Source organism: Hesperophylax consimilis, chromosome 17 (assembly GCF_061612785.1).
Source record: "Hesperophylax consimilis isolate HC1 chromosome 17, BYU_Hcon_1.0, whole genome shotgun sequence".
NCBI lineage: Eukaryota > Metazoa > Arthropoda > Insecta > Trichoptera > Limnephilidae > Hesperophylax > Hesperophylax consimilis.
In genome coordinates, this window is record NC_142852.1 from 12,643,735 (window position 1) to 12,657,607 (window position 13,873).

The 13,873-nt window shown below is 35.6% G+C and overlaps 1 protein-coding gene across 3 annotated transcripts; it reads right to left on the reverse strand.

Annotated features, from left to right (window-relative positions):
• Positions 1-190: 190 nt before the first annotated feature.
• Positions 191-13,539, reverse strand: LOC149416011 (zonadhesin-like). Of its 3 annotated transcripts, XM_089642031.1 has the most exons (11): positions 13,439-13,539; positions 11,483-11,603; positions 10,134-10,319; positions 9,510-9,701; positions 9,042-9,230; positions 8,754-8,954; positions 3,994-4,179; positions 3,215-3,388; positions 2,160-2,261; positions 1,496-1,678; positions 191-637 (listed from the first exon to the last, which is right to left on the reverse strand). In XM_089642031.1, exons 2-11 carry the CDS (start codon positions 11,586-11,588, stop codon positions 435-437), a joined length of 1,722 nt encoding a protein of 573 aa, XP_089498157.1. In that variant the 5' UTR covers positions 11,589-11,603; positions 13,439-13,539; the 3' UTR covers positions 191-434. The 3 variants fall into 3 exon arrangements, with proteins under 3 accessions (XP_089498157.1, XP_089498159.1, XP_089498158.1); XM_089642033.1 differs by lacking the exon at positions 3,994-4,179; XM_089642032.1 differs by lacking the exon at positions 2,160-2,261.
• Between the last annotated feature and the right edge of the window lie 334 nt (positions 13,540-13,873).

Below are 13,873 nucleotides of genomic sequence, written 5' to 3' on the forward strand. Positions count from 1 at the left end.
AAAAACGGCGCTATACAAGTCATACAATTATTATTCTTTTTTATTATTATGACGGATGATGTAGAACTCAGGTTTGTGGTCCCAGGTGGAACTGTGTTACCAAGTTATTAGTAGGAATTTCAGGATGAGAATTTGGAACAATGAAAAATCAGCAAAACATAAATCAAACTAAATCCGAAAAAACACAGCATAATGTAATCATTTTTATTTACTAAATATTGCCATTTCAATAACAGAAATATGTACTTTAATAATGATTTGCGCAAAGAATGTATGTTTACTCATTAATATTTTTTTTGACGATAAGGGGAAAAATATTAATTTTGATATGTCCAAAAGGTAGTTTGAAACATGCTGTATGTAATCACCACATCTGTTTGAGTGGGTACTATGTAAAACAAGTAATATTCAATGTTATTGAACATAGGTATTATTTAGTAGCTGATGGCCTTTTTAGGACAATTCTTGCGGGCCACACAAGTGGCATCCGCAGCACTCTTCTTCAGGAAGCCGGCCTTGCAGCGGCACCCCTTTGCTGGCACCTTGTCCTTGCATTGGGCCACCGTGGGGGACTCACACGTGCCACCGGCGCAGGGACTCGGAGAGGCCACCAGTTCAGAGTTGGGGTCAATGCAGCCTGGAATCAGAGTGTTAATTTGTTACAATGTTGAACATGTGGGCTTGGGTGCGAAAATGAACAATCTGAATTGATATTGCTTATTCAATATGCGGTGCTAACAGTATGGAAGATTGACACCATCTACAGTTTCTTTTGTTTAGAATTAACAAATGCTTGTGTAGTTAGATACAATGCAGAATGAGTTAATGATAAATATCAATAATTCCACAGTTATATTTTTACAAAAGTGAGTACAAAAGCAGTACGAATTCTTGTCGTGAAAATGAACTCTTGTAGCTGGTGGACGAGTTTGTGTATTGAGAGATGGAAATGTTCAAAAAGGGATAAATGTAGGACTGACAGCGGTAGTGGCTAATGAAAAGTTGTCAAGAGAAGCAAAGGCTAACAGTCCACAATGGAGTGTTGGTACACACCCTGGTGTATGGCAGTGAGGCTTGATTGAGACTGGTACAGGAATGATGTAAGAGGAATGCTTATTGAAAAGATTGTTTCAGTTGATGCCGCTATACCATCAAATCGATACCCTTTAGTCATAATCAGACACTAAAAAAGAGGTTCGTACCAAAAGAAAACCCTTTTGATGTAACTGTGCATTCTCTGGGTCAACGCTCTCTGAGCCTTTGAAGTTTCTGTGTCTTTTGGTGGTACAACAAATAAAAAAGTATTACTTTTATAGGAAACACACAAGAGGTACTGCAAGGATTAGTATTGGGTCCAACATTGTTTGTAACTTTCATAAAAGTTACCGGCCGTAGCTTGCCACTGGGTTGACCTATAGCACAGGTTATTCATTGAATTGTTCTCGGGGCGGTGGTATCCAAAATGTGAATATTTGTAATTCATCAGTGTTCTTACATTTTTCTGGTTTGACGCACTGATTGGCCAGGCCTCTCACGAATCCAGGTAGACAGCGACACGCGACAGAGCAACCGGGCGGCTTGGTACATTTGGCAGCTTCACCTGAAAACACCATGGCGCAAGTCCGGTCCGCGCACAGCGCGCAGGTGTCCACTATTTCATTCGCACCACATTGGGGGGCTGGAAATATTAAGAAATTCGTAATAATATGCAAATTCAAATCAGAAGGGGCTGCAATGCATAAGATATGTGTCCACTCTCAATAGTAATACACCATAAAAATTGCATTTGAAAAAAAAGTAATTATTCAATTCTTAAGTGAATAATGGAAATTTCTTGCTTTTCAAGGAAATAAGATGACATTGTGATATTTTAAAATAAGATATTTGGTAATAATATTGATATTTAAATTGTGAGTATTAGTTTGATGAAAATAATAGTAATTACTTACTGGTGTAAATTGTGTAATTATGTATGTATCAAAGGACCATTGATTGTATATAATGTTAAATAATATATGTTGAGTGATCTCATTTGATTCAGAGTTATTGAAAACATAGTAAACATTATCTCAGTCGACCTTGGAGGATATTATTCCTCCAAGCCCTTGATCTAGTTTATAAACATTTATTTAAGAAGAAAGTCATCTAAAAGAACTAACTTGGCCGCGCAATACACTTCCCGCCCTTGTCCTTGACAAATCCACTCTTGCATTTGCATCCATCTGCTGGGTTTGCGTTCAAGTCTCCCTGGCATGGTTTAGCTGCAAAAAGAGTTATCCAAAGGCATCGATAAGAAAATTTTACATACCTATGTAAAAATGTACGACACTTATAATACAATGTACTCGTTTGGGGTTTTTGGTTGGGTAAAAGAGAAATATTTGACGGCCTCTGATGTCGAGGGGTAAGACTATCAATTGAGAATCTGTAGTTCGCTGGTTCGAATTGGATCCCATCCCGCACAAGTAAAGATAATTTGAAATTTTGACAATTATTTCATCAAATATATATTTGCGGTACGTTCCAGAGTGAAAGATACTTTCAATAGCGCCCTGGTGTAGGACCAACATTCAGAATGGAAATGTTGCTTGAAATGAATTTATATGGTGTGCGGTGACAAGATCTGAATACTCAAGTATTCCTCCACCTTCCTCTTACCTATCTCCTTAACGACCCCACTATATCCAGCTTCACAACACATCTCACTGGCTCTAGGCTGTTGAAATTCTTGTGTGGTAATCCAATTATGCGACTGTCATGATTCCGGGAGGAACAAAATATGGTGGTAGCTAGTCGCTAGTACCCAAAAAGCTTTGTAACAAGTGCAAAAAATTAAATGAGCCATGAAAACTTTTTAAAAATCACAAAAAGTGCAGAAAATCTGATGATGGTTGGTGGTTTTTAGGAATGAACTGTATACTGCTGGCCGGAACGCCTTGCAGAAGCATTTATTGTTGCAGATCTTGTTGATGATGGTGAGACACTAGCAAGTGATCACACAGTAAGACACTTAGGTTTGATAGTTGTTTGGATGTTGTTTGGACTGGTCTAAACACTGCTCGACTGAAATGCAGACATTGTTGGCGTCCCTTGAGAAGCCCACCTTGCAGTAACACGTCTTGTCGAAAGTCTTGTTGATGATAGTGGAACCCTTGTAAGGATATTTCAGTAAGGCACACAGATCTGATAGTCGATGGTTGTTGTTTAGACTAACCTGGACACTGCTTGACTGGAATGCAGACGTTCTTGGCGTCCCTGGCGAAGCCCGCCTTGCAGTAGCACTTTTTGTTGCAGGTCTTGTTGATAATAGTACAAGGTTCCCCAAGAGTGGCGCAAGTTGTGTCGCAAGCGGAGCCGCAGTCAAAGAACTCGTTCACTCCGCATTTTGCTGGAGGTAAATACATAAATAGACTTTACTATTTGGTGATATAAGGTCACTGGCGGTGGACTGATCTAGTGGAAAGCTCGCCGATGGATTAGTTTGGGAACATAAATACACTGAACGGAACTCTTAAAAGAGAAGGCGATTTTTTACACTTCCACGTTTAAAAAACTAGTTTTGATGATTAGTGGCAGTCAGGAGACCTCAGTGCTTCTTACTTATTTGGAATGCTCAGTGAATGGTAATTTTTAAGAAAATTGGGAGTGAATATAGATTTTGTGGAGACATAGGTTTTGTTGGAATCAAAATTTAATGCGTGTTGTCATTCAGAAATTTCAACCGTATTTGTTGAGCAAACGTTTTGCGTATTTTGGTTCCAAGGGAATTACAAGTTCTAAGAAGTATATTGCTAGAGATCTGATGGTTCTCAATTGTCTTGACATAACTTAAAATTGAATACAACTTACACCTATAAATGCCCGGAAATTGGTGGTAAATGTCATAACACGTTAATTATTATGAAACCATATTTGGTCCCAAACATCACTTGAATTTGGTATCCTGATATTTAACGGGTTAAGGCGATATATCAAGAAAATAAATTGACTTACTGCAGTCTACAATTGGAATGCACTTCCCCCCAGCAGTTTCCCTCACGAAGCCCTCATCACAGATGCAGCCAGCGGTGCATTGCGAAGTGCAGTTGAAGTTGGTGATGCCAAAAGTGGCACAAGTCCTCGCGCAATCGTCGTTGCCGCAAGTCGAGTACACTTCGTTGGCAGCCGGACACTTGGGAACTGTAACATCAAGATGTCGGGTGAAAAATATACGAATGAGCAAGCAAAGTGAAGAGATCCAACTCATTCAAGTCGAAAGTGGCAAACGCTTTTGTTTTTGGATACGTCTGGGAGAAATTCAAATTGTGGGGCTAGTGTATTGTTAGTTGTTAGGCGTCTTTGTCTGTGGCCAGGAATGGCTACATAATAATGATAATAATTTATTTATTTCACATAAAAATCATACAATAAAACATGCGGAAACTTTGACTAGCCAACTAGGAATGGATCCTGTTTTAGGCCAGTCAAATTGAAAGTTTAGTTCATATCATAATTTAAAATAAAACCGGTAAAGTAAATAAAAGCCAGTTCGCTGTCCTAGTTCTTGTATGTTCAATAGACCTTTTTTTGCAAAACTGAGTTATGAATGCCAATATGTTCATTATCCTATTGCGCATTAATGAAGCTCAAAAAAACATATTTTTTGATAAAATACTTTTGTTTTAAAACCACGATATTTATTAATTTAAGAACCGACCGGTTTCGCTTTACTTAAGCATCATCAGGGTACAAATTAATACACATTTTTGCTTTTTTGGCCGTACTCGCCAATTTAGATGCTTAAGTAAAGCGAAACCGGTCGGTTCTTAAATTAATAAATATCGTGGTTTTAAAACAAAAAGTATTTTATTTTATGTCGGTCCGACCGGTCGGTGGCCGAGTTGACATCGCGCTTGGGTCCCACTCGGGCGTAGTGTGTTCAATTCCTCGGTCGGCTAAGTCCTCCATCACAATACAAGCAACATTTTCAGCTTTCTGTGGTGGTAGTAGGAGATTTTCAAATATTGTCAAGTTATTCGTAACCCGGGAATGTTTGTCTTTCTTTTAAAAAAAAAAAAAAAAATGTCAAACCACAAAGTGATTGCTTTCTACAATAATACATATTTTTTGGTTTTTAAGTGACATTTTAAGCATTTTTCGATTGCCAACAATGTTTCAGTTCTTATTTGTTTAATCTCCTGGATATTGAACATTCAAACACTCAAAGTTATAAATTAATATAATATTTTTTAGAAAGTTCATAGATATTTGTTCAACATCCCGCAGAAGGTTGAGGTCTTGAATGTTCAATCTCCACTGTCAACCAATCAGGAGTCGGCTAGTTAAAATGTTTTGCCATGTTGATTTTTAGTTGTTTTCTAACAACGAAATTGTTCCACTAAAAATACGTTTAATTGCGCATATATACTGTTATTTAACTAAAAAATGACTTCACCGACTCCAGAATCAATATACCTTAGAACAGTAGCTCAAATAGAAAGGTAAGTCTTAAAATTATGTCATTTATAGGCTTTTTCACCATATTTTATATGTACTTCTTGAATTTGCTAGGCAAATATACAGGATGCTTCATTTATTATTTATTTATTCAATTATTTATTTACAAACTTAGGACTTTTACCTAAAATGAGTATTAATAAATTATATTAGTGCATTAAAACTTATTTTTATTCAAGAAATACAAAAAAAGAGCCAGTAAATGGAAATGTGCAAAAAGTCGACTGTCCTCATAGTCTGATTGAAAGACATCTACGACACATATTTAGTCCGTTATCACTGCTGAGATCGCTGATGAAAACGAAGTCCAAATATTTCAATTCTGAATTCATTCAATTAAAAGTTTCTGTTTTTTTGTTTTTTTTAGTCACATAAAAAACAATAAACATATTCCTATATAAGAACTACAATAAAACCAACAAGGCAAACGACTAACAACAATAAATGTAATGTTAACATAACCCAAATCGCGGGATATCATAATTTTAGGATTTTCAGCTGAAGTTTTTTCAAAAGGATTTAGTGCAAGATGGTATCAAAAGCTTTAGCCAGATCCAGAAAGAGCGCGATGCTTTTAATTCCTCGATCGATGTTATTAGAAATTACTTCATGATATATAATGAGTCAGATTGCCAATGGCATTTTCGGTACCTGAACTCGGTCGGAAGCCATATTGTCTCTCAGAAAGAATGTTATTATCTTCAAGGTAAAGGCTAAGACGGTTTTTGACAATTTTCTCGATAATTTTTGAGACCGAATTTACCAAAGATATCGGCCGGTAACTTTGAATCGCAGATTTATCTCCATTTTTGTGTAGTAATACAACAATTGCATGGTGTAGATGGTTAGGGAATATTCCTGATTTGAGACTTAGAGTTGAAATAAAAGCTACCGGAGTTGCTATGAATGAATTAATTACTTTTAGCAGATTTGTTGAGACTTTGTCTGGTTCACAAGCGTCAGATGGTTATAGGTCATCAATTTATTATTTCCAAGACTTCGTTCGTCGATGTTTGTATTTTGTCTTTTTTATAGTCGAGGTTAGACATGACCAACTTGGCAAGATCGGTTTCAGTTTTATTGCATTTATCGAGAATATTTTTGGCAAGTGTGGTTCCCACCGATGTGAAGTGAGAAGTTAGAATTAGACATGTTCTTGCTACCGATATCTAACGATTTAATTTCGGAATACCTGTTGATTTTTGTTTTACTAATATTACGAAATGCTTCCCACATACGTTTTGGGGAAAAAGAATTTTTATAAACGAAAGTTTAATATTAATTTTTCTTCTTATATTTAATAATCTTTTTGCATAAGTTCCTGTATTTCTTATAGTGAATTTGTACTAAAATATTATCTGGAAACTTTTGCGCCCTTTTGTGGAGTTGGTTTCTTTTGTGAATCGATTTGACAAGGCCGGGAGAGATCCAGGGCGTGAGTTTAAACTGGCTGTTCGGTATGAGTTTGTTACTTGTATGTTTAGATATAAATGTATGAAGGATGCAGATAAATTCCTTCATCGCAATGTCAGTATCAGTTTGATCAAATACTTTTTGCCAGTATTCTAATTGCAAGTACTCAATTAAATTCTTATAGTTTGTTCGAGGGACGTACTTAATTTTAACAGTTGTGGGCGGTTTATCTTTAAAGCAGAGGGCTGTTGTGTAGTGGTCGGAAATTGAAGTGTGGATAGCAAAAGAGTCCGTGAAGTTAATATTTTTTACGTTGATGTGATCCAAACAAGATTGTTTCGTGTTCTGTTCATGAGTAGGCGTATTGATTGTCACTATGAATCCGTTTTCTGTGAGCATGCATGGATTGGATAGTCGTTGAATTGGGGGTGAAATTTATTTATTTTTTAACGGACATCGTCCAAATTACAAAATAATAACACGAATAAAGTAAAATGAAAAATATAGGAGTAGACAAAGGTACATGAAAGCAAAGACATATGGTAGATATTATATAAGAAAATAAAGTGACAAGTCGAATCAAGTCAAGAATAATGGAGATATAGTTTTAATATTAAGGTCGCCTATAATGATTTGACGTTCAAATTTATCGGAATTGCTCTGTTATCAACAGTTCCGATAATTGGAGTGAATTCAAAAAAGAATCTATATTCAGAAAATAAGGTGATCAATATATAGCAAAAATACATAAATTATTTTTAAGAACAATTCTAAGGCACCTTGTGATACTAAAATTTCTTCGCTTGAATACCGTCTTTGATGTAAATAACGACCCCACTAGATTTATTTATATTATTAATTGAGTGATATTCCGTGTAAGTTTGTATTATTTTAGATGAGTAGTTTTTGTTTATCCAACACTCTGATAAAATTAAAAAAATCAAATGTATGATTGAATTGATCTAGAAATAGCAGAAAATCATCAATGTTTGACATACTTCTGATGTTCTGGTGAATAATCTTAAACTATAAGACTTTCAACTGTAATTTTTTTAAATTTGTTGAGATTGACAATCTAATTCGTGTTGCAAGTTATATCTGTGTCATTGTAGATATAGGGAGGTAATTGAATCATAATTTTTCAGATGAAATGCTAAGCAAAGAATATTTCCCTACTATACGGTTTTGATCCATTTCCAGAATCAGTGTAACATACATAATATAATAGTATTTATGAAAACAAACATGTGATAATAATCGAAGTATTCCCAGGTAAATGAACACAGAAGTATTAGTGAATAAGTATGTACATGGCAGAATCGGTAGCATAATAATAATATAATGAAGAGCGGAAAGTAGCATACCTCGTGAGTATATTTGGTTCTAATGACTGGGTGAGGATAATCACAGGATATAAAAATGGCAATAATAATAACAAAGCCTTCATCTTATATTTGTTATCGGTATAAGTGTATTGTATTTGATATAGTCATAGGGAAGCCAGCTTGTTTTCATCTGATGAAGAATTTCGCCTGAACCTCTCTCTTTCCGCAAATAAATCCGTCTTTCTTTGATCCATGCAAATTGATATCGTTTCTCTTTTGTAACTTGTCAAGTTTTATACCAAATCTGGTTCGTCAGAAAAGTTAATTGCTCAGAAACATAGATTGGCAACCGGGAGCCAGCGAGACCGATGTTTAACGTGGTAAGTTTTTCTTCGGTATTGGGATTATTCTTGTCGAAAGATTTCACATCAACCAGCAGTTAGTTTCTAGCCATGTTTACGTTGCGATACCAGTTTCATGACGTTATTTGCAAAGGTGCGAGGATCTGTCGATACTCACTGAAGCTGTCTCTATCCACGCAAATTCCTGATTCGTCCTCGCAGTTTCCTTCCAAGCAGCGGCAGCTCGGGTTGCATCTTTTGTTGGTAGCTTCCCACAGACAGTTGTCCGGCTTTACCACCGTCGAATAACAGCGCTGGTCCACGCAGTAGTCCGGGCATGCATCGTAAACTGTCAGCTCCGGGCACTCGAATTTAGGGGCTGCAATCACAATCATAATGGTAATTACCAAGAAAAAGGAGAAGAAGAAGGAGACGGACAAGTAGAGGGATATAAGTTAGTACTCACGACATTCCCTGATATCGACGCACACCCCGTCGAGCCTGTAGAAGTTGAGCTTGCAGTTGCAGGTGGGCGGAGGCGGGTTCATGGGGTCGTAGGCCGGGCAGCTGGTGAACGCTGCAGTGCCAATCAGGTCACAGGTCTCGTACGGACAGGGCCTACCGTACTTGGAGAACACCTCGTTGACGCCGCACTCTAAAGTAAATAAATTAAAAGACGTCAAGTAAGAATTTTGATCATTGTAAGTGGAAAAGTGTTTTGCAGAAGAAGCAGATGAATATCGAGGTGTCCTGAACGTTAGCATCCTTGGCTCACTCCTTAGCTGTACAGGACCGCGTTATGTGGAGGAGCCTGTTTCATCAGGGTTATTATAGTGGGGTTCGCAATCCTAGAGAATGACGCAGTGACTTCAAAAGAAGAAAAGTTTTGTTTATTATTTCAGTAAAACACAAATAGGTAATATTTATAACTTACCACATTTGTCAGGGGTAACACACTCATTATTCGTATTCCTGAAGAATCCAGGTTTGCAGTCGCAGCCAGGGGCGCACTGTGGAGTTTCACAATTCCTTTCCACGTCGCTCCTGCCGAGAGTCACACACTTTTCGGCGCATGGAGAAATGCAAGCTGAAAATGTCTCGTTATTTCCGGGGCAGATGTTTATTCCTGAAAATTAGACGATAATAATATTTAACCGTTGCAGCTTGAAAGAGTAGTCTACAGTAGTAGTAGTGTGCTCTTTATGTAACATTCACGTATGAAAACACACTTTAAATGATTATTTATGCACTTTTTAAATATTGAAGATATATCAGCGATTTTTAATAGAAAACTCGGAAAAAAATACGGTCACATCTGGGACCTGAACCTGGGATAAGAACTACCAAAATAATACGTTCAAAAATTGCTATATTATATTCAATATTTAAATATTAGAAATTTGAGGTTTTACTCATCAAGGTAATAAAAAAAAAATTAAGTAACTTTTTTACCAATAACTGTAATTTAATTTTATATTGAATGAAATCTTGCGTTCATCTAAATAAAAAAAAAAAACGAAACAAAATAACGCATACAGTCATTTTTAGGTTATCTTACCACAATCCTGAGGCTTCACGCAGATCCCCTTGGCATTCCTGTAATATCCCTCTGCACAGATACAGCCGGAGCCACAGCTCGGCCTGCAGGCGATGTTGGTAAGACCAAGTGTGGCACAACTTTTCACGCAGGAGTTGTTGCCACACTCGGTCCACACCTCGTGAGGACCCTTGCACGTTTCGGGGTCTGGAAATAAGAATTAAAATCTCGTCCAGTCATTCAGGTTATCTTTCCACAATCCTAGGCGTCACGCAGATTCCCTTGGCATTCCTGTAATAGTCTTCCACATAGATCTGATACTGCCTGAAGCACAGCTCGGCCTGCAGGCGATGTTGGTAAGACCTGTAGTAGTTTTTATATTAACATTGTCTTCATAATGTTTGCAAGTTGATTATCAGTCATTTCTGGAAGCCATGAGCAGACTATACTAGATTCTATTTTCTTGTTTCATTTGGTAGGGCATTATACGAGTATACTTTATAATGCAAGGCTGACGTAATGAGTAAGATTAAGAAAGGGACGCTTAGATGGTTTGGGGATGTAGAGCGAATGAGCGAAGAAAGGAGTGTAATGAGAATATATGACGCATATGTGAATGGTGAGGCTGACGGGGAAGCCTGAGGAAGATATTGCACGATCAAGTGAATCAGATACTTGAGTCGGGTCATGTAGAGTCAGAATAATAGAAGAGTATGTATGAGACAACGTATGAATGTGAATGAGGCTAGGAGTGTGTGTTAAGACCGAGTTATTTCGCGGTCCGTCCTCTCTGCCTACCCCTGCGGGGAAACGGCGTGTTGGTTAGTTAGTTATTTAGTTAGCTAGTTTATTTTCGCAACATCAAATTTAATATTTCTCTCTCCTAAAGATGTATTGAAATTTGAAATAACCGTGTATAATTTGGCTTACTGCCCCGGTTGAGTATTTATATTACGCAGTGGGGTATACAGATATGTTTTTCATTAAAAAAATTTATTTGGTATATTTATGATCCGATTAATAGATCAAGCTGTCAAGTCCTCCATCTTGCACAAACAAGATGTTCCACTATAATGATGGTAGTAGCAAACATTTAACGCGACTAGCCATGAGCTAAAACGCTCTTGCGATGGCAGCACTGGATTTCCGGCAGGATCCCACTTACAAGCGATGGAACCAAATCCTGATGTCATTGATGTATTTTCTTTATTATTATTATTATTATGTACATATATAATTTATTGATGTTCTATGCATTATGAGGAACAAGTAGGATTGCACCTCCCTCCCCGAGATCTGGAGTAAACATGTCAAAATAAAAACATGGGTTTTATTGTCTTTCTTTCAAAATTTTGTTTTATCGAACTTACCACTGCTAGAAGAATCGCATTCCTCTTCATTTGCGTCACCAACTATATTGGCAGAAACAACATTGATGAAAAGGCCAATAACCAATATTGATACAACTGGCTTCATGTTAGTTTGATGTTTCTGTAAAAAAATCGTATATTATTTTATAGGTGTATAATAATATTCCAAGGTTAATCAAACAACTGAACTTTATATCTCAACAATAATGGCCGTTTTACACAATGTTTTTTTGATCATATGTATCTCCATATAATAAGGAAACCATATCGGGAGATATGAATTGGTTCACACGAATATATTTGCTTTACACAATCATTATTTTTATACTAAAGCAGATCGGAGTCGATCAATATCAATTGTCTATTTTCATCATATATGCGATTGACAAATTGCTCATTGAGCGTCGGCGTAGTCAAATGAAGCGATTGACATTTGGAACTTCCTATTGACGGGAGTGTATGGTGTATATCTTGGTTGACAACGGTTAGTTCAATTGCTCCTTCTATCGAGCCCTTCGGAAATCAGTTTCAAATGTTAGTTTTCAAATGGTTTTGAATATCAGCGCTTTGTGTTTAAGCCCTTGTTATCTTATTATCAAATAAATAATTAGAAAAAGTTATGATACTGTTTATTATTCTCAGGGACAATAGAATTTCATTTAGTTTTTACCGTGTTGTGGAAAACATTCAATAGCATTTTTGGAAATTTCAAAAACACAAAAACATGTACAACAGTTCAAAAGTTGACTACTGCTCACATTTTGAGAAAATCAACAACTTTATCGAGTTTTTAACCGTTTCAAAAATATTAAACTTTTTTTACTAAAAGGTATGGCATGTAATTTTTTTTTAATATCAGAATATATTGTATTAAGCTAAAGAAATGCCACCAAATATACCTATATGTTGATTTTTGCGGATATCAATTGTCTGTCAGTAGTTGTAATAAATATGTGAATTGTGCAGAAAATGTAAAAGTACATAATATTTTTTGTCATTTGGCAAAAGTAACATTGAACTATGGCGTACCACAGGGTACAGTGCTTAGACCATTGTTATTCAATTTAAGAAAAAAAACATATATTACACGTACAATACATGTTATTAAAAGACTATTAAATTGGTTTTAAAGCATATAAATAAAAAGAAAAACGTAATTGTGTTTTAGCAGGTTTTTTTAAATTTTATTGTTATTTATTGTTTAGTTCTTTTATTGAAATTAGAATTGCGAAATTTTTTAATTTTAATTTTATTGGTGGTATTAAGTACCATTAACCCTTATTAGTATTCCAAGACATTCACCGTGGATTTCCTAGAAGTTCACCGCACTTGCCTTTATGTTACGGTATTTTAAGCTTTATTATGCTTCTATCGTATTATTTTATTAACTTTGCAATGAAATTATGTATATGAACATTCTGTCGTTTATCTTCGCTTATCATTTTGCCACTTGCAAATACATTATCATAATTTGTGATTTTCAAAGTTAGATTAGAGTATTTATTTACGGGAAAACCTCAAATGATTTATGTTTATGGTAAAGAACGCTTAATTAGCTGGAAATATATTAAAACTCAATAACATTTTCGCACGTCTTATTTAACTATATTTTATAATAAAAAAAACTTCTCTCTGATTATATAATGACTTATACTCCTCTATTATTACTCCTCATTACTCCTCATTACTCCTTATTACTCCTCTGATTATATCTGATTATTATATGATTACATTACTAAATAGGATAGATAATAAAATTTAAACACATTATCTGGTAAGACGTTATAATTTACAAAAAAACATCATTTTGCAAAACATGTAAGTTATTACGAAAATTGTGTCAGCCGCTGTACGGCGGCTGATTGGCATTTTACCTCTGCCATTCCAAGGTTTAAAGTAAATAAAAGTACACCTAATCTGGCCTATAAATTTGATATGGTTCTATTAAAAACTTACCCAAAGAATGTATGATTATGGATGTATCAATTAACACGACTGCGGCTAATGGAAACACAATCACAATGCAAAACATGTGTTTCTGGAAACAAATAGAAAATGAATGGGTAAATATTTGTATACTATTTGTATAGACATCTCACAACTAGGTACTTAGTGTTGTAACAGACAATGACTTATTTAAAAAAAATATGTATTTAATAGGAAAAAATCAATCTGTGAATAACAAAGTTTTTAATTTTTACAATAATACATCTATTTTCAATTTTTGAACTAGTGGCGTAATTTCTCGGGCTGGTTTTGTTTGGTTTTACTGTGGATTGAGCCTTCATCCCCAGACACTGGCTTTAACTGCGGTGAACATTTAAAATATCCTTTAAAGATTTTCTCCGTGAGTGAAATATAATTTTGAATATTAAAGTTAAATTAAATATT